At 38.8% G+C, this 25,514-nt stretch overlaps 1 protein-coding gene across 7 annotated transcripts in view; it reads left to right on the top strand.

Moving 5' to 3' along the window:
• The window catches only part of RYR2 (ryanodine receptor 2), a 746,950-nt gene that overhangs the window by 387,770 nt on the left and 333,666 nt on the right, over positions 1 to 25,514 (top strand). For all 7 annotated transcript variants that reach the window (XM_067025663.1, XM_067025662.1, XM_067025661.1 and 4 more), the window contains 3 exons: positions 1,507 to 1,690; positions 4,029 to 4,164; positions 13,580 to 13,675. In XM_067025663.1, the coding sequence (XP_066881764.1) occupies positions 1,507 to 1,690; positions 4,029 to 4,164; positions 13,580 to 13,675 (416 nt within the window). The remainder of the gene's footprint in view (positions 1 to 1,506; positions 1,691 to 4,028; positions 4,165 to 13,579; positions 13,676 to 25,514) is intronic.

The raw sequence follows: 25,514 nt of genomic DNA, 5'->3' as shown, positions 1-25,514 counted from the left end.
TTCTGATAGCAGATATATTCAACCTAATAACCTAAAAACTGACATTTGCTATTATTTCTCTTTAGGTTTGAAAATGTAGATATTATATTTGAATTACTTTTGAATTTTATTTACTTTTGCATGATGGGATTTGAATTTGACTTTTATATTTATCATTCAACTAGAATTAATGGGTTAAAATGTTTAGAACAGCAATGTTACATTGCATATGAGTATTCATTTTAGAAAGGGAGAAATAATTTTCTTCTGACAAGTCATTTATGTTGTTTTCTGGACATAGAAGGCCTTGTAGAGATGGCAAGACAAGGTAATAGATGAATTTCATTGATGTACTTGATTTGGAATTACAGGTAGAAACTTTAAGATAGTCATGCAGTTTTACTATTTGAACTGTTTCTAAAGCTGAAGTATAATATTCCAAGATTATTAGTAATATTTATGCAAATGATATATTTTAAATAATAGCATCATAAAGTTCAAAGATAAGCTAATTTTTCATTTTTAAGGTTTTTATTGTTTTTTAAAGTAAAAATTGTAATACAGTCAGATAACTAGAAAGAAATATTTCCTTGGAATAAAATATTGCCATATAATTTTGCCGACGCAGAGGGCAGAAAAGGAAGTATAATATTTTAAGCACCAAATTTTGTCATGACTGATATGAATGTTACTATATCAACTATAGTATAGGCATTTTCCCATTCTTTTATGGTTTCTGTTGGGTATTTTTTTTACTGAGCTTTTTATTTTGGAATAATTTTGATTTACAAGCATTATGCTTTAAAGTGTTTCTTTCCAGATACATACAAAGCTATGAGTTTTAAAATTCAGAGTCTCAGAAGACCAACAAATTAACACATTTACATGCCAGTCATATGCTTTTCTTCAAAGGCTAGAAAATGCAACTCGACGCTGTTTCTTAATCTGCTTCTTAAATACATCTCTTTCAGACAGTGGAAAAGCATGTTAATATATTGTTTTCTGATTAATAAGTAAATTTTCTAAGTTATTATCATTGGGATATATCTTTAAATTGGCAGGAATTAGGCAGGATGGCAGTGAGTGTCAGTGATAGCATAGCAGTTAACGGTGTTTATGCCAAAAACAAAACAAAACAGAACAAGTAAATGTCAGAATTATGAGCCTGGGAAATTGCATCTCAAATGGTGAAGTATATAGTGTTTTAAAATGAAAATCAGTTGGTTTCTAAATATTTAGACCATTGGTTTTGTAGGCATTGGTTCTCCAGATCATTTAGATTTTCTTCTAGATGAGTTTCTCTTGATACTGGTGTTTTAAATATAGCATTATATATACTTGACGGAATATAACATTTCTCATTTGACTATATTCTTTATCTCTGAGGAAAATTAGGGCCTTTCTTATATGTTCCTTTTACAGGCATATAGGGAGAGAGAGTAAAGCTTTCAATCATCTATAGACTAAAAAATAATAAAACAAAATTGTGAATCACTGATGTGGAGAAACATTTGTTATTTATTTTAGGGGCCTTGATGCTCTCAGCAAAAAAGTGAAGGCTTCCACTGTTGACTTACCTATAGAGTCTGTAAGTCTAAGTCTGCAGGACTTGATTGGCTACTTCCACCCACCAGATGAGCACTTAGAGCATGAAGATAAGCAGAACAGATTACGAGCTCTAAAAAATCGGCAGAATCTCTTCCAGGAAGAGGTGAGTTTTTACCAATGATTGTTTCTTTTCTGTCGTTGTCTTGGGGAAACAACTTCTTGGTAGGGAAGATTCTCTTATCTATTTGACATCTGCATTTTGAGAAATACATGAGCAGGTACCGTACAACTGTACGAGGGAATGAGGGAACCAGGCCTTGGGGGAATCCTGCAATGGTTTTTATTTCTCTCTCAGTAAGTATTAATTTTAAAAGATGACACTCTTCGCTTCTCTGGCAAAAGATGTTTAATTTTACTGTCTGCTTAGCTTTCACTCTGATCGTTATTGCACAGTAGTTTGCTTTATGCTCGTTATATAAAAACAGACTCTCAAAAGCGTCTAAATGGATGCGGGCTTTGGAAAGTGCAGGGGTTTTCAAAGTGTTCAGCAGGTTCCTTGGGGCTCCTTGGAAATGCTTCAGGATCCACTGGAGCTTTGTGTTGGGGATGGAAGTTGCCTGGGAGAGGGCCACCTGGGAGGCAGGCTGCAGACTACCTGCTTGGACAGAGCACCCCCATTTTTTCTTTTTGCATATGTTAAGATTCTGTGTATGATTTTATTCTCTGGAAATTCTCCTGCTAAAAAGAGCTCAAGTGCATATTTTATAGGCAGAATAACAGAAGGACCAAGTGATACATCTAATGGTCCTGATGCTAGTGTCCGAACTAGTACCGTGTATTCAAGAATTTTAGTGGGAGGATGTCAGAGTTGAGCAGGCAAATCAGGCCAGATCAGCATGTGTTCCCATTCTTCTCAGTGCTCCCTGTATGTGGATTCATGCGTTTTTCTGAGTGAAAGTATCTTTGTAAAACTATTTAAGGAAAAAGTTAGTGGACATGGTCGAGTTCCCGTAGTTCCTAAGTCTATGTTCTTTTAGTTTTAAAACTGTTGCCTAATTTTCCATCAAAATCTGTTGAAACGTACATTAATTTTTGAGGATTTTTTTTCACTATGTACAAAAGAAATGACCTCTCTAGAACTCATAATGGCATTGAAAGCACAGGAAATGTCAACATAAACCTATAATAGCAACATGGAATAGTTTATTGGGATCATTGCTTTTTGTACATGCCAAACTGTTAGGTATACTACACTTATTTAATATCTAGAAAAATAAAATGAAATATTGGGCTGTGAAAATTTCAAATATTGACTTGGACTAGTGTTTCTTTCAATTTCTCATGGAAGACCATCTGAATGGGAACCTAGAAATGTTCTTAGGGTCATAATGTCTCTTATATCCTTTGTGTGAAGTAAGTTAATTTAATTTGTCAACTCTTTATAGCTCTTCCTTTCATGGGCTTTGCCTCATTTGGACAACCTTGATCTAGAAATAATAGTAAAAGCATAATTTGAAGAGTAGACAGCTTCTTACAGAGTTTTGTAATGAATTTTTGATTTGCTTTAAATATGTTTTCATGAGCTTTTCTTTATTAATTTAGTATATTTTCAGTTTACTATTAAAAAGGAATGATTGATGATGGTGATGATGATGGTGTCCTCCCTAAAAGTAAGGATCTGCTCTTATGCTTATGCCGAGTAGGGGAGAAAATCATTTTCCTCTACTCAGGTTCATTGGGTGGGGCCCTGCAGTTTAGACTGACAAAAGACAGATGTACAAGAGAACAACAAATAGATTATTAATGTGTGCACCATGTGTATACATGGGAGTACTCAGTGATGGGTAACTCCAAGGAGTGGTTAGAACTCAGGTTTACATAGCATCTTAACACAAAGAATAATCAATTTGTAGGGAAGTGATAAGACGAAAGGAATTTTGAGCTTGGAGGGGCAACAGATTGTGGGAAGGAAATATATGGGAGAAACTAGTGGGGACAGTAAGGGCTAGTTTGATGTGTAGATCAAACATTGTCTCAAGCGTCCCTCCTGACCTTCCTGGTGGAACAGAGAAGGGTAGGGAATTTTCCGTGTCCACTTTTTCTCAATTGCCTTCAGCCCCAAATAATCCTTATGCCAAAGTGGCGTATTTTGGGGTGGCACCCTCTGAACCCTTTCACTTATGGTAGAATACTGTTATGACGGATTCATCATTCTACTATTAAGCCTTACAAATGTAAGTATGAAGTCCATATTTTTATATGGTTCTGCTTCTATTTTAGAATAGCACTCAGGATTTAAAAACCACTCGAATCACTTCGAGAACATTTTATTTCACATGCAAGTGCGTTTCTTCCTGTCCTTTGAGTAAATGAGCTCAATGTTCTTTATGATTAACAGACTTACTTTATGCCAGGCTTTTTTAAAAAAACCAACTTAGCATTTTTCTTTTTCCCTGTGAGCAGAATTGCAGTTTCTGATGGGGATTTTTCTACCCTTCCAGGGAATGATCAACCTTGTGCTCGAGTGTATAGACAGGCTGCACGTGTACAGCAGTGCTGCACACTTCGCGGATGTCGCTGGGAGAGAAGCAGGGGAATCCTGGAAATCGATTCTGAATTCTCTGTATGAGTTGCTGGGTAAGAAGTATGATTGGACTTTCAAGGCACCCGGCTTATGTCTATTTAACATGATTGTGTAACCGTTACAGCAGCTTTATAACATGCTTCTTAATTGAGGCTTTCAAATTTTACTTTAGTTGCACTAAAGTCAATGATGTTTAGTATTTAAATCCATCTCTGAGCGTGACAGGTGGCCAGAGCAGTAGTTTGGCCTTTGGTTAAAGGGGGCGAGTCACCTAGGGTGTAGTTTTGTAGGCGAGGGACCTCTGTAGGGATGTGCATTAAATGTTCCCTTTTTGATTCTGAAGTTAGTCATACAAGAGCCCATCTTACTCCTCATGACCCCATCTTGTCAGGGATCTCCTCCAATCTCCTTCTCTAAGCTTGTGGAGATCTGTATGTGCAACTTCTAGGTAACTTGGCATATGCTCAGCAAAAATTGCAGTGGTTTGATGCATTCCTGTTCACACTTTGCAGACATTCGTAAGGTTGTTGGATGGCTTCAGTGTGATGATGTAGTCAGGGGCTGAATATTAGCATATTATTGTTCTTATCATATATGGCCACTTCTTTTGGATACTTTCGTTGTCATCTTCTCCCTCGTTAACATAGTTAAAGCTTTCTTCTTCCACTTCTGTTTTTGTTCTTGTTGTTTCTGCCTTTTAAATATGTCTTAGAAAAGGAACTTTAGTTGCAACTGTTGGATATAGCAAGGAAAGTTCTGGATTAGCTGATAGAAGGCCGTAGCATCATGATTATTGCAGATACACCCTCCTCTTGGTTTCCTCATCAGGAAATGGAAGAACAAAGTTTTTTTCGTAGTTGGCTCCGGGCTGAAATGCTACATTCTGTTACTTCACCCATTCTTTGAACCCAGCATCACACACCTCATACATTGGTAGCCTCCATCTCTGGTGCGTAGACGGTACTCAGCAGGCGTTTGAGATGTAAACACCTGAGACCATGTTGCTAGCTGGCTGTTGTGAGATTTCTGGTTAATCTCTGTGCTTCCACTTCTTTTCTCCACCAATCTTTATTTTAGACTCTGGGAAGCCCTCACTTCCTCATGCACTTTCATTGACTCTCTGATACTTGGTGTATAATATAACTTCTTGTTCTAGTCTTTGGAATACTCAAGCCCCATGGCTGTTCTGTCCCTTCCTTTCCACCTGTGGCAACGGGTAGTTCACAGAACAATGAATAAAATAATAAAAGATTCTCAACATGGCGAATAAAGAAATGGAAATTAATCTGATAAGTAGAGATCATATTTCACTTAATAGACTGGCACAGACCAAAAAAAATGGTAATACCCATCATTGGTGAAAATGTTGCATAGTATCTTCTTGGTGGGAATGTAAATTGATGAAATTTTAAAAAAACAAACAAACCTCAGTCAACAATACACATAAAACTTTAAATGTACATATCCTTTTACTCTCAGAATTTCTACTTTAAGAAGTGTATTCGAGAGATGTATTTGTGCAACTGTGTAAAGGATGTCCACTGAAAAATTGTTTATAAGTAGCATAAAATTGAAAACAATTTTTCTATCAACAGGGGATTGGTTACATAAGTAATAGTATACCTATAGAGTGTAAAACTGTGTTATTGAAAATTGAGATAAGTATACCATTTGGAAAACTGTATGAAACCGGCTCGGTTTCTGGTATTTTTAGTATGGCAATCTAGGATATGGGATTAAGGGGGAAAAAAAGCAAGATGCTTACTGTATGCATAGTTAGATTCCAGCTGCATAAAATTAAAAGTATGTAGAGACATATACATTCTTGTATATATATTGGACATTTCTGAAAGTATGCACAGAAAGCTGTTAGGTGGCTGCTTCTTGGGGGAGAGATCTTTTATTTTTCTGTGTGTTCTAATGAACATTTATTCTTAACCTATTTACATGTATTACTTTTATAATTAAAAAATAGGTAACAGAAATGTGTAATGCTAGATAATTGATAATGAAAGGAAAAGTTAATATATTGATTCCAGTTGAGTTAAAAAACAGTATGTCAGTGCATATAAAGAGAATCTTTTTCAATATATACATGGTAGTTTAAATAATGGTTGTTTCAGGTGAATAGAATTATGAGAGATTTTGTGGCTTACATGTCCCTTTGACCACTCTTGATAATCTGTTTTTATAGTAGTGAGCACTGATTTCATGATCAGGAAAAAAATAGTGAATAAAATCTTATGTTGACTGAAGAACCATCTGACGCCAGTAGTTTTATTGAAGTCGGTGTAATAAGAAGATAGGTAGACATGTATACGTAAGTGTATATTTCACCTTGGCTGGAGAAGTCTCAAATCATCAGCAGTACTTGGAGTTCAATGTGATATTTATATCTCATTGTCCCTCTTTACCCAGCTATCAGAAAGTTTGTTCCAAGTATCATTAACTTCAGATTTATTAAGCCTCCTCCCCATTCTTGCAAAAAGGTAGACAGTAGGTTCTTTCATGACTTTATGTGTGAAATAAACCTTCTTTTACTTCAGCAGGTTTATTTAGCATGGAGAGAAAAGGAAGAAGGTAGGAATGATAATCTGTAACAATTTAAAAATTTGATGTGGATATATTTAATATGTGTTTAAGTGGAGAATGACAAAAGCAGATTTATGAACCTGCCATCTGGAAGACCTAAGGATCTTATAGACACCAATATTCATAGTTTGAAACGCATCGCTGTGGCATGCTTTCATACATCTTTTCTGACATCCACACAGTTAATCTACAGGAGGCTTGCAAGCCAGGATGATTTTCTAAAGATGTCCTGAGAAATGCTCTTTGGCAGATTCTCCCTATGATTACTCATGTTATGAAAATTCGAATATGAAACAAACAGGATAGACAGCTACTCTTTTAGGATGGGAGAAGTTACCAGTTTCTGAGTCCTTAATAAAATTGGCATGAGACAGATTAACAAGAGAAAAAGAAATAGATTTTAATTCATGCCATGGAGGTCATAGAAATGAGACCTAAGAAGTGGCCAAAGCAGGCAGCTTTTATACTTTTTAGACAAAGAAACAATAAATTTGTGAGGAGTTGACAGGACAAAGAAACTTGGGTTTTGAGTGCCCAATTAATGAAGAATGTAAGCAGAGTTTGGGCTTTGGGTTATAGAAGTAACAGGGTTTGTTTACAAAGGCTTCTTGGCCCAGACTCCCTGTTTCTGGTGGTAAGCTTGTCCTTATACCTCCAGAGGCAGGGAATGTGAATGAATCTTTCATGTGAGAGATTTATTTCCTGCTTTCAGGGAGACAGAAAAGGAGGGTCAGAGTGTTCCTCTTGCTTTGGCCACTTCTTAAGTAACTTTAATTCAAACTACTCAATATGCCATAGAGGGGCACCCCTGGTGGCGCAGTGGTTGAGAGTCCGCCTGCCGATGCAGGGGACGTGGGTTCGTGCCCCGGTCCGGGAGGATCCCACGTGCCTCGGAGCAGCTGGGCCCGTGAGCCATGGCCGCTGAGCCTGCACGTCCGGAGCCTGTGCTCCGCAATGGGAGAATCCACAACAGTGAGAGGCCCGCGTACCGCAAAAAAAAAAAAAAAAAAAAAGCCATAGAGGCACATTTTGGGGCAGCCTACTCTGGGAACCCACAGACTACACTCATAAATTCTTCAACAACATTCTGAGGGTTTTTTTGTTTAGTTTGTTTTTTATGGTTTTCAAGATTTAGGAGTGTTCACTTGTTAATCTGAATATTATAAATACCTTTCTGGATTCTAGTTCTGTTGCCTCCTCATTTGTCTGTGCTGTTTAAGGCCAATTCACTTAGTATTTCTAGGCTTTGAAAGTAAACTCCAAGAGAAAACATAGTTTTATTTCCTGTGTGTCTCCAGCACCTAGAACAGTGCCTGATACAAAGCAGGTAATCACTATTTGTTGAATAAATTTTAAAAGTGAGAGTTATCTTGGAAGTCCCTGTATCTCAGTCCATCTGTAATTTTCTGATTCTGTTAGTATTTTCAGAAATTTTGAGTCACAGTTTAAAACACAAAAGCATGAAGACATGGGGATGTTATGATACTAGTAAGAAATACAGAACAGAGTATTTTTAACAGTAATGATTTTTCAATTAAGTGCCAATATTACTTGCATTTCATATTCTGATTGATAAAAGTTTAAGGATTTAATGAGTTACTCAACACCAAAAGAAGTTTGGTTCACTGAACTAGCACTTCCATCATATGCGTTTAGTTCAAAATGTGTTTATATTATTTATATTGGGACTTCCCTGGTGGTTCAGTGGTTAAGAATCCGCCTGCCAACACAGGAGACACAGGTTCGAGCCCTGGTCTGGGAAGATCCCACATGCTGCAGAGCAACTAAGCCTGTTTGCCACAACTACTGAGCCTGTGCTCTAGAGCCCGCGAGCCACAATGCTGAGCCCACGCACCACAACTATTGAAGCCCGTGCGCCTAGAGCCCGCGCTCCACAACAAGAGAAGCCACTGCAATGAGAAGCCCGTGCACCGCATCCAAGAGTAGACCCTACTCACCGCAACTAAAGAAAGCCCCGCGTGCAGCAATGAAGACCCAATGCGGCCATAAAAAATGAATAAATAAATAAATTTAAAAAGATATATAAATAAATTTTGCACTTACCACCGATGTTATTCCGTAAGAGACTGGATACTATTTATTCCTTAAGAAATAACATACCTGCTAAGTTTCAGGCAATGTGCAAAAGTGTAATAAGACAGAGCGTCAGATGTAAAGGAGCTTACTTAGAATATGTTAGAAGAAGACCTGCAAACCGTTGTATTATATTCACACTTTATTCAAGCTTATATTTGCAGGGCCAACCATAGTGCCTGATGCATTAATATTAATATTTCTTAAATAAATGAGGAAAAATAGTATGGCGGGTGAAAGGTCTTAATAACATTCTTCCAGGCCAATTCGGCAGCAATAACAATATTTTAAGGTATAGCATGCATGAAGTGATATTTGTCTTGAGTTTGTTTCTGTACATTGAAGTACAGTGTAAAGTTGCCACTGTTCTTTGGCCATGAGAGTGGCACTCTGAGCCGTCTGGTAGCTACTGCCACTGTCAGTATTAATGGCATTGTTTTCCTTTCTCTTTTTAAAAAGAAAGTAACTTTATTGTGTTCTTTAACTTAAAAATGAATACATCTTCATGATAAAAAACTTAGATAATTGACCCAAAAAAGGAAGGTAGAAATGACTTTTAAATGTAACCACCCATTTTGGTGTATAATCTTTAAAAAATATTTCTTTGACTCTAAATATAACATTAAGTACACGTAAAACATTTCACACACACACCTGCATACATAAACTATAGCAAATCCCTGCTAGTGGACATTAGCTGTGGCCTGATTCCCTGAAGGTTTAGTTGACTTGGTCCACGTTCCAGTTTCATGGACTGGGGGGGACTTAAGATTTCCCTTTGATGTCTGTACACTTAGGGGCATTATTTGGTTACACTGTCTCCCACTTGCATGCTTCTTCCTTATTATCTGATATTTCTATGAGGTTACATAATATGTTGCTGCAGACCGTCACCTCCTCACTGGCTTGTACAAACTTCCATTCTTATCTAGACTTTGTGAGTTATTTGTTTGCTTATTTATTTTACAGAATTTATTTTGCCTACAGAGTGTCCGTGTGCAGAATCGCATCACAGAGGGTGACCCTTTTTCCTCCCAGCTCCATTCATTCCTTCCCCCCACCCTCCCTTTGTGTGTGTGTGTGTGTTACACGGACCTTTCGGTGTTGTGGCCTCTCCCGTTGCGGAGCACAGGCTCTGGATGTGCAGGCTCAGCGGCCATGGCTCACAGGCCCAGCCGCTCTGCGGCACGTGGGATCCTCCCGGACCGGGGCACGAACCCGCATCCCCTGCATCGGCAGGCAGACTCTCAACCATTGCGCCACCAAGGAAGCCCTACCCCCCATTTTAGAATAAGAAAATTTCCCCTTTTGACCCGGGGAGAGCTCTCCCACCCGTATCAATGTTTCTCAAGGTCTGTTACTATCCCAGCACCTTATCATGATCTATTTCTCAAAAAGTCGGCTCTCATTCTCTAAGAAATATTCTAAAAAACGCAATTTCTCTATTCTGTGTACATGCATATCGAGTATATACATTTAATTCACCAAAATGGGATCGCAGTCTCAATATTCTTTTATAGCATTTGTTTCTACTGACTTTTCTGTATTGTGGACATCTTTCCTTGGCAGTGACTATAAACCTTCATCAGGCTTTAGTGGATGTACTCCACCCTACTGAAGGGATGTGTCATCATTTATTTAGCCCACACTCAAGCTGTTTCCAGTGCTTTGTTATTATAAATAGTGTTAGGATGAGCTTTCTTGTATTTCTCTGTATATTTTTCCATTACTTTAGAAACTCAACTGATTTTTTCATGGGTAACTTGCTGAATTATAATAAGTCACACACTGTTTATTTGGGAAACATACTCTGCACGTGCACACACATGCACACACACATTCATAATGTTCAGGAGGCATTCTGTTTGACTGAGTTCAGTTTTCTTTTGATTAGAAGTACATACAGAGTCTATTGAGATCATCATCTGTTTCATGTGACTTATTAACAGATTTTGTAATACATTTCTGTCTCATGGAGTAATAAAGCCCCACTTGAGTTAATGCTGCTAATGCACTGCTGAATATGGTTTGTAAATACCATCCTTGTATAAGACTTTGGGATCTGTTTTCAGAGGTAAGAGTTCCCTCTAGTTTTCCTTTTGTTAAAAATTTTTTATTGGAGCTAGTTGATTTAAAGTGTTAGTTTCTGCTGTACAGCAAAGTGAATCAGTTATACATATACATATATCCCCTCTTGTTTAGATTCTTTTCCCATTCCCTCTAGTTTTCTTATATGCGTACTCTCTTTGGTAGGCACTGATATCAAAGTTATACTGTCTTTGTAAAAAAGTAGGGAGGTTTTCTTACTTTCTTTACTTTGGAACAGTTTATTGTAGAAAAGACTTAATTCTTGAATATAAAAAAACGTTTTTGGTCTTTGACGTACTTCTCAATATTACTTGTGGTTTGTTACTCTATTTAGATTTTCTTCTTTGGTCAATTCTGGTGAAAAAAATATATTTGGAGGCCATCCTCTTTCCTAAATGTTCAAAAATTTCAGTACAGAGATATATAAAGCGGCTGTGTTTATAATTCCTTTTTCTTCTTAACTTTGTTCTTTTTCTCTTTTCTTCTTGATTAATATTGTTGGTATTTAGCTTATATTTAAGAATATAAGAATATATATATGGTCAAGAATCCTTGACCGTATTGATCAATCATATTTCAATTTATTACATAGGTCACTTCTACTATTTCTAACATATTAATGTCTGCTTTTATTGCTCCCTATTTTTCCTATTCTAATATTTTTGATATTCTTTTTGTATGTTTTGAAAGGAGTGTTTAGTTAACATTTTTCACCCTGTTACTTAGCGATTAAAGTATTTATATTTTTTCTTTAAGTACAGTTTTGACCATCGACCATTGATTGTATAAGGTAGCATTGTTATTTTTGATGTTTACTAGGTATTCTAAAATTGTGGTATTGATTCCCTCATTGACTAAAAAATTATTTAGAAGAGAGTTTAAATTTTTATGTAGGTTTTATTTTTGTTTCTGCTTTTCTTACTAATTTCAGATTTCATTACATTGTTGTCAGAGAACATAGTCTGTACACCATTTCTGTTTATAGTTAAGTTTAATGAAGTTTTCTTTGTGGCCTACTGTCTGATTTTCTTAAACGTTCCATGGTTTATTAAAAGGGTTTATTTGTGTGTTATTAGTTTCTTTAAGAATTTCCTTATCTCTAACATTTGACCTCTAGAAAATAGTTAATATCTTTAATTTTAAAAACCAGAAGTCAAAATTAAAGGAGTGGGTTAAATTTTAAACAAATGAAACTCTGTAAAGATTCAAAAACTTCACCGTGTACTTTCCCCCAGTTGCTGCTGTTCTAAGTCAGGAACAGATGTTCCTACAGGTTAAAATTAGAAGTCCCACTGAGCATATAGGACTCCTCATTCCTCTACTACACCTCATCCTTGACACACTTGTCCCTCTGTGTGTGTGTGTGTGTGTGTGTGTGTGTGTGTGTGTGTGTGTGTGTGTGTGTGTAGCTGGTTCTTCTTGGTCCCAGAGCTGGAAGAGAGCCTAAGTAATTGAATACATCACCTTGTAATATTTGTACAAATGTTATGGGGGCTTCATTCATAAAAGAGCTTTTCTTATGCAGTTGCAAGAACTGAAGCCTTCCTGTCTCTTCTGTCATTATTTCTTTTCTTACTCTCAGGCCAGGTAACAACTTTTTGGGGGAGGAAAGAGGAAATGTGAGGGAAGTCTTTAAGTTTAATTGAACTCTGTTGCTACAGGGTCTCCTTTGTTTTGCTCTTAACAAGGAGGTGAACAGGTGGTATTCTCAAACTTCAGTTCTTCAAACTGTTTCCTAGCACTACCAGATTTTAAATAGTGATTTTTCTTGTAGCAACATCTTTTTCACATTAAACATATTTTTTATATAAAAACCTCATCAGCCCTTTATAAACAGTTATACAGTTTCTGAACAATCTTGTGGGTGTAAGAGTAGAATTTACAGAAAATATTTACCACGTTTCCTTTGAAAGAAGTGAATGATTTAGAAACAGTAAAAGTTTTAAATTGAGTATCAGTTGGGTTGCAAGAGATCCTCAGGGTCACATAGGAATTTCATGTAAGATGGGTTCTTTGGTCAAAGAAGTATAGAAAACACTAGGTTAAGCAAAGTTAGAATAGGTGACTTTATTGCGGGGGGTTACTTCTTCTAGTCTTTAATGTGCATTGTGAATCTCTAAATGGAAAGAAGAGATACAGGGGGAAAAATGGTTTTCAAACTTAGGAGCCATCTGCCCTCCCACCCTCTTTTTCCTGTAACATTTAATGATATTTCTTTGTGTGTCTGTTATAGTTACCAGTTCTATCTCCTAGTATTTTGTGCCACATTTTCTGGTAAACTGATGTTATCTTAACTTCTTCATTATATAGGTGAGAAAACTGAGCTCTAGGGAAATTAAATAATTTAGTCTTACAGCTAATTAAAAGAAAGGAGTATTAGAATCTAAGTGAGGAAACTCCCAGGACACTGGTTTTTCCATTACCCTTCATTATAACTTTCCAGTATGAAATGTTACTTTCTCAAAATATAGTCCTTCTAATAAGCAGTATATTTTTCAGTCTCCATTAATAAATATCACTTCTTTTTTTAATGTCTCAATTTTTGTGTATGTATATATGTGTGTATTTATATGCATTTTAGGTATAAAATAAAGGTATTTTGTTTTTGATCCAACATTTTATGGCTACTATTAGCTTACTTTGGTTTTGAACTAGAAAATCGTGTAACTGTGAAATCTGCTTTTTGTTTTGCAGCGGCTCTAATTAGAGGAAATCGTAAAAACTGTGCTCAATTTTCTGGCTCCCTCGACTGGTTAATCAGCCGATTGGAAAGACTGGAAGCTTCTTCTGGTATGTTTTCCACTATCTCCTTTTTATGATGTATTATTCCTGTTTGTTTTTTTCTATTTTATGTCCCTTAAGACATTAAAAACTGAGATTCAGTGCAGTATAAACGTTTTCCTTTTACTAGGTTAGAAAGTTTACTGATTGCTAAAATCATTGGTATTTTCATTAGTTATTTCTGAAAAGCAGTCTAATCATATCTTCATTTACATTTAAAAAAGAATAAAGTTCCGAAAGCCACTGAAGAGCCAGAATTCCCATTACTTTTCAAATCAATTATTCCTAATGGACTAATTAATATATTAGTACATTGCAGTGCCATACACATAAAAGGATTGGTTTGGGTGAATTGTTTTTGTTCTTTAGTTTAAGTGAATTGAATTTGAAAAACAAAGGATTGGTTTGGAATTCACTTTGTGGTTTTTTTTTGTTTTTTTTTTTTTTTGCGGTACGTGGGCCTCTTACTGCTGTGGCCTCTTCCGTTGTGGAGCACAGACTCCGGACACACAGGCTCAGTGGCCATGGCTCACGGGACTAGCCACTCCGTGGCATGTGAGATCCTCCCGGATCAGGGCACAAACCCGTGTCCCCTGCATCGGCAGGCAGACTCTCAACCACTGTACCACCAGGGAAGCCCCAGAATTCACATTTTTAATTTGTCTTCAAATGATTATGTGGGCAGATTTGGAAAAAAAAATTAGTTTTCCAAATCATGTAGCACGATAGTTTATTTTAAAGGGATTTAATAAATACCAACACAGTCTGCATCATTGTAAAATAGTTAAAGGCAATAAATCTGATACATCTCTCTAACAAGTATGTTACTTTTACATTGTTGTGGAGATGTACATGTGCTTACCAGGACTGCCTGAACTCTGGCACTGCAGATTGCCTCAGGGACACCCCAAACTGAATCCATTGCTCCTCTATCTGTTTGCATAGTGTTCCATTAGCTGCCCTTCTGTAGCACTACTGCCCATTTCTGTTATTTATTTTCCTCTCCATTTCCTACATTAGTAGTGAACTCCTTGAAGGTAGGGCCTTGGTTTTATTGATCTCTGTATTCTCTGGACCTGCCATACCATCTGGCAGTTAGTAGGGGCTTAATAGTATTTGTTGATTGAATGAATGACAGTTTGAATTACTTAATAATATACCTGTCAATACAGAAATAATTCCATGACTTTTCATGATAAAGACCCATTCAGGGACAGGTTTGTTGGAATTGAATGGATAGAGAGGTAGAAGAACAGATAGCTATGGTCAAAGGAGGTTACTTTTAAGTCACAGAGTGAAATTTCAAAGTTTAAGATTCAGGAACTTAAATCTAAGTTAAGAGAAATTTGAGTAACAGTGAGTTCTGAGGCATTCCAGTATTGTTGGGTGGCAAAAATAGAAAAGGAGAGTGTTGAGGTAAAAAAGGTGCAAGAATTATGAGACAAGGGTTTTCAGGGTATCACAGCATGAATGAGATGACAGTGAATCAATATGGAATATCTTCAATATGGAAAAACTGAATAACTACTAGGAGGAAGTGATCAAATGGTAGTAAGATGATGGCAGGGATTGCAAACTGGATAAATTCTTGGTTCAAAGCATCTAGAATTGTTGGCAAACTTCAGTAGATACAAAAAGTATACTGGTCTCTTTCCTGGCCCAGGGAGTATCTGGAAAGAGAAAGGAACAGAGCAACCTTCAGGATGCAGTATGAATTCTGGACAAATCAACTGCTTCACTTAAAAAAAAATGCACAGCAAAAAAAGCTCAAAGGAAAAGAGGAGAGAGAGAGAAGGAAATAACAGAGCAGAGCATCCTTTAAGCTTGTTATAGGACCAAACTTGGGTTGACTCACTGGTGTGCTTACTGCAGTCTACCGACACTGGGTTGTGGTGAAGGAGAGTGCAGTGTTTATTGCAGGACACCAAGCCACGAGAACGGGCAGCTCACTCTCAAAAGACCCGGGCTTCCCAGTGGCTTTCAGGGAAGGCATTGTGAGGGAGGGGGCTGCAGGGTGTGTGATCAGCTCATGCACAGGTCTCGGATTGCTTGGCATCAAGGTGAAGTTTCAAGCATCCTCAGCCTTCTGGTTTCAAACACTGTTGAGTGTATGCACTTGCGGTCAGCAATTTTCATCTGGTTGGGGTCCATTTCCTCTAAAAACAATCGAGGAATGTGTGTTGGGCCTTTATCTGTACCTTTCAGGGAACTGGGAGTTCGGTGGTTCTGCTATGTGTCAGATTTGTAGTCTACATTGTTACTGGTTTCTGGGCCCGTGGCTGTTCTTTGTTTCTGTATCTTCACATTTCCTAATCTTTAACTCTTGGGCCAGCCTTTTGAGACTTAAGGGAGGCCTGGGAGGCCTAAGCAAAAGCCTTTTGCTTCAAAGGACAGGGACACAGAGGCTTGCATATGGTTTCAAGCTCAGCCACACAGAGTCCCGTGTTTACAGTCTTCAGTTTAGTCAGTTATAGGCACAGTTCCATTGGCTACAAATCGCTACTTGCTATGATCATTGCCCAATCCAGGTGTTCGTCGCAGGCATTTCTACTTAAAATAGAAGCCTTGTGCCCTGAGAGAGCAGGGTGAAAGTCAGAGTAGGAAGGACCCTTAGAGAATGCTCCACCTAACATTCTCCCTTTGGAGGAAGAAAATTGAGGCATAGAACCTTGAAATGACTGCTTTGAGATGCTAGAATTAATTTTTTATAGCCAAGATGAAAAACAGCTCCCTCACAATCAGGCTTGAAATATGTTCACTATACCTCATAGCCTCCTAGTTTTTAAGTATCTAAATTTTTTTTCACTGAACAGGTTTCTCTGCTGTAGTTACATTTATTCTTTTAGTGAACTGCGTTTCTTCCCTAGAGGAAGTAGAATGTTGTTTAGTTTTTAAAAGAGACAGTAACAATAAGGACTTGCATATATATGTATATGCACACACAGAAATAATATAAATGTATTTCAATCATGCTGTATTGTTTACTGAGCTCTTCCGTAAGCATCATCTTAGTTTCTCTCTATCTGGGATTGCTGAATACACACTCTCCTCTGCTTGTCAATCTCCCAGCTGTACGAGTAGCTTCTGTGTCTGTATATGAGCAGCAGAGCAGAGCTGGGGGTCTACGAGCTCTCAGTTGCCTTCAGAAAAGGGCAATGGGGCTTCCCTGGTGGCGCAGTGGTTGGGAGTCCGCCTGCCGATGCAGGGGTCACGGGTTCGTGCCCTGGTCCGGGAAGATCCCACATGCCGCGGAGCAACTAAGCCCGTGAGCCATGGCCGCTAGGCCTGCGCGTCCGGAGCCTGTGCTCCGCAACGGGAGAGGCCACAGCAGTGAGAGGCCCGCATACCGCAAAAAAAAAAAAAAAAAAAAGAAAAGGGCAATGGACAAAACTCAAAATAAACTGGTGCAAACTTAAGTAGAAATCTGATGAAGACATGAAAAGAGTCAGCAAAGGGATGTGTTAGTGAAAAAGCTTCCCTTAGTTTGGGTTCCACCAGAAGTAGACCTTGAGACAAGGGTCGAAGGGCAGGTTTATCTGAGGCGTGAGTGGACTTGACCCAAGGTAGAGAAGGGGCCAGAGAGGGTGTGTTGATAAGCAGGTTCCCGCCGTGGGAATCTGGAACTACCTGGGGGCGGGGTGATCCTGCGGACCCGTGCCTTGGACTTATCCCACCTGAGGGGCGAGGGGGTTGGAGTGTTAATAACCAGCTTCTCCTCTGTCATTGGTTGGCGCTGCTCCCTGGAGACGTTAGTTCTGGGGCTCCCGCGGCTACCACTGTGGTCGCAACGAATCTCGAAGCAAAGAAATGCAGACGCTGGCAGTTGGAAATCAGGCAGTGCTCACTGAATGGAGAGGATGAGAGTCTGACCAGGGCCCTGGCAGCATCGGCTACCCAGGCCAACTGCTCTTTCACTATATGATATAAAGAGGCAGCTGATTTTTTTTGTTCACATTCTGCATTATCTAAAGTTGACCAGTATCGCTACTACACAAAGCCTTCTTAGAATATCTGATCAGTCTTTAAGAACAGCCAGTATGAATTTCTTGTGGGGGAGGGGAGATCAATCAGACATTGGCCCAAACTTCATGTGTGACAGTTTCTCTGGGCCAAATTTAATTGAAAAGACAAAAGACTTGTATGAGCAAGTACACTGATTGAGTTGATGTATTTCTGAAGGCTGGGTGTTTCTTGAGGATGTTCTTAACCCTTGAAATACTTTTTGAGCATTTCAAGAGATGGCTAAGAACAGTCCGCTGGTCACGATGCTGCATATTTTTTCTAAGTCTTATTTTTTATGCAGTCTGTTCCCCCAGATAGTTTTGCAGGGATCAAAATGGCCTTTTTAGGGATTCCTGCCGATTCCTCCCACTCTTAGCAAGTGCCATGAATGAAGTTCCCTCCGGGGTTAAGCAAGATAAGGGGCTTTGAGTGGTAGTGAATTGCCAAAGCTTTGCGCTCATGTCCAATCCAGCTTCTGCTACGTGGAAACATGATAGTTTAAAGCTTCCAAAGATGGCACAGCTATTTCTTGCAAAGCATAAGCTCATCATTTTTCAAAAGGAAACATTCGTAACCAGTGGAATAATTTGTCCCAGAATCTTGTGTGTAGGAAACTCTTCCACCTTAATATCTACTTAGGTGTGAGCAGTTGAGTTAGAAAGACTGTGAGTTCACAGGACATTATATGAGATCCACCGTTAGGGATGCAGAAATCATAGCTAACCTTTTTAAGTGTTACCAACAATTCATACAACACTAATGCTAACAGAGAAAGGGACAGTGTTCATGGAGAAGGCAACTTTAGCTCTTGATTGAAAGCTTTTGATTTTGCAGAAAGTTAGCTATGTTAAACCCAGGATTTTATGTACCTGAACCTTATAAGAAGCACTAAATCAGAATCATGATGATATTGGAGACTTTTTTTTTTTTTTTTTTTTTTTTAACAGTATGTGGGCCTCTCACTGTTGTGGCCTCTCCCGTTGCGGAGCGCAGGCTCTGGACGCGCAGGCTCAGCAGCCATGGCTCACGGGCCCAGCCGCTCCGCGGCACGTGGGATCCTCCCAGACCGGGGCTCAAACCCGTGTCCCCTGCATCGGCAGGCGGACTCTCAACCACTGCGCCACCAGGGAAGCCCTGGAGACCTTTTAAGGAAAATCTTTTATGATAGTTGTTCGGATCAATATGTGTTTGACTCTGTAACCCCCACCATAATCATCCGTTTGCGTCCAGAGATTCACCTAGAGCACATTACAATGATTGGTGTTTTAAATAATGATTCTGGGTCATCAGTATATGTAAATTATGTTTAATGCTGATGGGTCACTTAAGACAGGGAAGCAGAGAATACGTTTTTAAAGATATCCCCTCTAAATGTTTGAAATCATGTATTAGAAATTAAAGGTTACTAATTTAATAGTTAGCTAAGGGGCTTCCCTGGTGGCACAGTGGTTAAGAATCCACCTGCCAATGTAGGGGACATGGGTTCCAGCCCTGCTCCAGGAAGATCCCACGTGCTGCGGAGCAACTAAGTTCGTGCGTCACAACTACTGAGCCTGCTCTCTAGAGCCCGCAAGCCACAACTACTGAGCCCACGTACCACAGCTACTGAAGCCTGCACACCTAGAGCCCGTGCTCCGCAACAAGAGAAGCCACTGCAAGGAGAAGCCCGCGCACCGCAACGAAGAGTAGCCCCCGCTTGCGGCAGCTAGAGAAAGCCCGCGCGCGGTGACGAAGACCCAATGCAGCCAAAGGAAAAAAAAAAAGAATAAAATAAATAAATTAAAAAAAATAATAGTTAGCTAAGACCCTTGTCAAAATTACTCACTTTTGAATGATGCTAGAAAACTTAGTGTACAGCCGTACTTCTTCCTTTCTCAGTAAAGCGTTAAGTTGTAGCTGGGAAGAAAAAAGAGGGGACAGGGATCCAGATTTGGAGGGCTTCCTGTATTTTGAAATATCTCACCAAAAATGTGAAAAATGAAGAAAAAATTCCCACAAAGTAAAGTCCAAATGAATGAGACCATTCTTTTCTGAATGCAAAAATGATCCAAGTGGCTAGGTTATCCAAAATCTGTGTCCTGTTCAGAATGCTTTTCTAAAAATCCATGTGTGGGATTGATGGCAAATTACATTTCTAGAAAATGGTTCTTGAAAAAAGTCTTCAACTATCTCATATTTGAGAAAAAAAATTTAGTGCTTTGCAACATAGAATTGATTGTATAATCATTTTCCATAGTTACCATTTAACCACATCACTGATCTCTAGCGGTAGATGTTAAACTGTGAAGGATACCAGAAGTGCCCAGGCTGAGAGCATCCCTGGCTTTTACAGAGAGATGGCTTTTGTAGGCTAGGGCTTTAAACCCCAGAAAGGAGCATAATATACAGAGGTGGTCTCCCTAGGCTTTAATGAACCAGCCACCTGAATATTTAGATGAGAAACTTGGGAAAGGTTGATTGCCCAAGGGCAGGGGTCAGATGGCACCTGTTTTGATCACTTCCCTGACCTTGGTGGGCTGTAGTGCTCTCCTGACATTACTTCACATTGGCCCCAGTGGCCTGGGCTGCTGCTGCCGATTCTGCAGCCAAGGGCAAGCAGTTGTTTTATGGCAGCCTTACACTTGTCTCGCCTGTCCTGGGTGCCTGGTCTCCATCCACGCTGCAGTTGCCACCTCCCACCAATTGGAGGGAGCCTTTGTCTCCCAGGGGTTTTCTTGGGCGGTTCCTAGAATTCATGTTTCCATCCTGATTCCTTAGATTCTCCCCGGTTGGTTTGGAGATGGGAGTGTTCCCCACTTTTACTTATTGTATTTTTTCTTGGCACACAGCCCTTTAGGGTGGCGTTCTACAAAATCCTGGTTAGCGAGAGGAATTAAAAGAGGAAGTCTTGTCTCAGAGAAACTGTATTATCCAGGGAGGGCTCACTTTAGAAAAACCGCTTATTAAAAACAAAACCACAGTGATCTCTGCATTTCACCTGGTCGGTTTCTAGGCATCTTCAGGTAGTGAACTTCTGTCTCACTGTCATGGACAGAACTGACGCTTCAGTGCTTTTTCGTTTTTTTCAGAAATTTTATCGAAGTATAATTGATTTACATTAGCTCTTCTGATTTGCTGCTGATAGATGACTGTTTAATGCCAGTGTCTCGTCTGTTTGACTTTTGCTCATGCCATTCTGGTTATTAAATATTCTTTAGCATCATCTTTGGTGAAATAATTACACTGTGTCACTTGCAGTTTGGCTCTGTTTCATGCTCTTTCCCTTCATGGCAGATGCCCCTCTGGTGGTGGGAAGCACATGATGATGTGCAATGCTATTCTTCTGATACCACGAGGGAGAATAATAACCCTTCCATATAGATAGACCCGCTCAGTTGACAGAGATTTGTAGAATTTCTGAGGTGGAAGTGATTTTGGGGGGTATCTTAACCCAGCTAGCCTTCTTGGGTATCACTGCACTGTGTCCCCTCTTTCTTTTGCTCTCTTGTATCACATTACACAATGCAGTTTAGAAGTGAATGATCTAAAATACAATTCTCCATCATGTGACCAAGTATTTTGAAGTTCTCTGCCAGTACTTTCTGATATTCTCTGATCGGAAGCAGTTGCTTACCCTACCCTCTTAAAACTATATCCATTTTTAAATGCTTTTTTTTTTTTTTTTTTTGCGGTACACGGGCCTCTCACTGTCGTGGCCTCTCTCGTTGTGGAGCACAGGCTCCGGACGTGTAGGCTCAGCAGCCATGGCTCACGGGCCCAGCCGCTCCGCGGCATGTGGGATCTTCCCGGACCAGGCCACGAACCCGCATCCCCTGCATCGGCAGGCGGACTCTCAACCACTGCGCCACCAGGGAAGCCCTTTTAAATGCATTTTTAAACTGTTCTTTGCTCTGTGCATATTGATATATCTCAGGACTGCATACCATTCTGCACTTAACACCCTATCTGAAATTGTGGTTTTTCATTAAATGATGTATCATGTAACTTTTCTCCTTCCTCTTTTTTCACACTTGCCAAGTATCAGAATTAGTTTTTTCTATCCCTTTGTATTTGTTTCTTTTGTGCTTATCGGAAAGAATGCCCCTGACTTGTACTCATGCTGCAAGAGAACTTGCAAAATTGACATAAAGCTAAGGCAGATGCTATGATCATTTTACATGTCTGCCCAAAATAATTTTCTCAATAAATATTTGCTGCTTTGAGGCAAGTATCTGTTTGAAGATTTGATTAATCTGTATTTCTCTTGTCCTGGAGAAATCCATCTTGAAGATGCTGAAATGTGTAAATCTTCTAAATATTTATTTAAAAGGCATTAGAGCAGTTAATTACATCTGCCAGAATTTCTATAGCTACTAATATTTCACAGAGAGACACAGTTGTTGGATTTGTGTACATTTTAATGACTGCATTTTGTGGCCAAGGAAATCTTAATTTAGGGCACTGTGCTGAGAACGTCATATGTATTATTTCACTGGATTCCCCCAGTAACCCTATAAGGTATGTTCCATTATAATTTCCATTTTATAAATGAAGAATCTGAGGATAAGAAGCTCAGAGGTAATTTTTTTTAAGATCAAAGAAAGTAATGGAGTTAGAATTGAACTTGCATGGTCTGTAAACTTGACAAGAGCAGGGCTTGTATCAATTTTTGCTCTGCACTTTACTCATACCCAGGACCTAACACTGAGAATGGCCCATTCTATGTACTCAGTGATAAATGAACAAATAAATGAAAAAAAATAAATAGCAAGATAAGACTGTCTTAAAGTATTGATGATGTCTTGTCTGGCACTCAGCATTTCATAGGCCTTGAGACATGACAGTTTATACAAACATATTTATATAGCATAAAATTTCTAACATTATTTAACTCTGTTGTATCATAAACTGCCTTTAATTGACATTGTCTTTTCTTCTTTTAGCTGTCCTTTAACTTCTCTAGTTTGTCTATCTTTTATAAATCATTGCTCCCTAAACTGAAGGCAGCAAACCATCAGAGGACTAACTAAGGCAGGATGGTACATTATAATTACATTACTCATTTTATGTGTTTTATTTCAGCTAATTTACCATGGGAAACTTTTGACTCATGTTCATCTTGTCTTCCAAGAAAATACCTTAGGTCCAACTTTTTTGTTTTTCTTGCTAAGGCATTCCTAATATTCTGCCTTTCTGTATATGAATAACAGTGCAACAATACCTTTACATTGACTAACTTCCATTTTTATTAATTTTCCTCTTGTTTTCCTATTTTTGTCAAGTTCTGTTATATTTTAATCTCATTCCTGTCACTTTTCTCGCCCTTTCAGCTTTATGTTAGCTCAGGATTTTAATGAGACCATTTTCTTCTCTAGCCTCAAAACCATTATTATAAATTTTAAGTATATGCCCTTATGTGTTTTCCCAATTTGGCTTGTGACCATATCTCTTAAAATCATTATTTTGAAGGCTTTTATATATTTTAATATTGATGTCAATTTAATTCATTTTTCTTTCTCTATTTGAGTGAGATACAGAAACCCTATTTAGGGTGACTTCTATTTATTTCACAAGTTAGCCCTCTTATGGAAAGAAAGCAAAATTTGTATTCTTTTTTCTTTTCTCCCCTCTATTTGTTTTTTTTTTTTTTTTTTTTTTTTTTTGTGGTACGCGGGCCTCTCACTGTTGTGGCCTCTCCCATTGCGGAGCGCAGGCTCCGGACGCGCAGGCTCAGCAGCCATGGCTCACGGGCCCAGCCGCTCTGCGGCATGTGGGATCTTCCCGGACCGGGGCACGAACCCGTGTTCCCTGCATCGGCAGGCGGATTCTCAACCACTGCGCCACCAGGGAAGCCCTCTCTATTTGTTTTAAAAAGTGAAAAAAATAAATTTAGCAGTTCATCTCATACTGAAACTTAAATGGTTCCTTGAATTCAAATTTATACCCATAAAACAGTATAATAACAAATTATTCCTTTCTCAGCACTTCAATCTGTAACCTGCAAAATTCACTGTAAATGTTTTTTTAAAAAAAGATGTGTTGTAATTATGCTGAATTCTGGTTCATTAGTCAACTCCTGCTATTTGTTCTGGGTGAGGGCCAACTGAGCTTGCAACCATTTCAAACTAGAAGTTTCTGCCATTTCTAGTTCCATGTTCGTGCCCACTCATGAAAGAAGGATGGCTTGGATGGGATGTGTGAGTTGTGACTCCCTGGCAGTTTAGTTTAAATTAGTGGAACAAAACAACAGATGTGTGTCTCTACGGAACCCTCTCAAACGCACAGGCCCAGGTACAAATGCATCCCTTTACACCTGTCAGATTCTTTCTTCCATGGCTTCACATTTGGTGTGCACCCCAAAAACCTCCCAGACTCCTCGGACATTTAGCCAATATGGCGCTAGCTGGACTTGTCTTCTGGTCTCTCTACCCAGTGATTATTTGCATATTTTTCTTTTCTCATAATGGTAATAATATCACGAGAAGGGATTCCTGTCCACCAGGAGTGCTTTATGTCTTATTTTAGCATTCTAAGGTGGTAAGGCTACTTGGTTAATCTTTCACTGTACTTTTGTCCCAACAGTCCTGCTGTCTCAAGAAAGAGCAATTTTCTACCGTTGAGTCTACTTGCCCTTCTTGCTCTCTTACTGCAGTCCCAGATATACTACCTTAACTAATTTTATTTTAATAACTAACCTTTATTTCATTTCTTCCTGCTGATCAATAAATATTTTCCCTGAATTTTTCTTCTCATCAGTGTTGTCCATTCGGCGTTTCCCTAACTTTTCCTATTTTTTAATTTTTAGCCTCTGTTTAAAAAGAAGCATATTTATAATGTTTCCCTGTTGATCCTTTTTATTTCACTTTGTCTTTTATGTTAGTTTGTTACAACAATAAAATAATAGCAGGTGATCATATAGCACTGCTCAGATCCAGGCCCTGTTCTAAATGCTTTCCACATATTCTCACAACAGACCCCCCGGGGTGGGCACCATTATTGTCCCCATTTTAGAGACAGGGACACTGGAGCACAGAGAGGTTAAGTAATGTGCCTAAAATCTTCCAGGACTAAAATCTGGGCACGTTGGCTTTAGACTGTGTTTGTAACCAGTACATAAAACAATAATAACGGTATCTCATTATTATATTTCCTCATTAAGCCTTGTAAATATTGAGTAGACCAGTCCCTCTGTTAAAAGCATGACAGTCTACTGCATATCTTGTCACTGCATCCGGAAACAATCTCCCGTAACCTCTATAGATAGCTTTGGTCTGCTTGTTTCACGTTTGTGTGTTTTCATGTTTTTTTTTTCCTGTCCTTCCCCAGTGTCTTTCCCCCATTCTTTTTACTTGTTGTGTCATTTTGTTTAAAGTTCATTACCCAGGGCGAAAGTAGAAATTTCCTTATTTCCTTTTGCCTTCAGTGAGCCCTGGGGACACTAATAATAAGGTCTGACCAAAACGTTGTACAAAATCTTAACTCCTAGAAAGAGAGGAAAGAAACAAGCAGCCTGTGGTTGGAATAATTTGGAATTCATGGTTTCTCTAATTATAACTGTCACTGATCCTGCAGTGGATACCACCCTTCTGTGTGTTTTTCACGTGCCCTGTCCCCAGTGTTTCCTTAACTAGGAAGCAGTGTAATTCATACGAGTTAGCGCCCAGGTTGAAGCCTTCCTGTTTGCTCACCACTAGCTTAGCCCAAGGGGTTTCCATATTGAAATCTTCAACTGAGGCCATGGACTCCTTCTGGAGTTGCTTGCAGTAGAGATGTAAGTGATAATTCCTTTCTCTCAAATCTGAATCACACCCATGTTACCCCTAATGCATTGAGAACTAGGTTCCATCTAAACCTACATCTACCTCTG

This window comes from Kogia breviceps, chromosome 2 (assembly GCF_026419965.1).
Source record: "Kogia breviceps isolate mKogBre1 chromosome 2, mKogBre1 haplotype 1, whole genome shotgun sequence".
Taxonomy (NCBI): Eukaryota; Metazoa; Chordata; class Mammalia; order Artiodactyla; family Physeteridae; genus Kogia; species Kogia breviceps.
The sequence above is the reverse complement of the archived record's forward strand: the minus strand, read 5'-3'. Positions and strand labels throughout refer to the sequence as shown.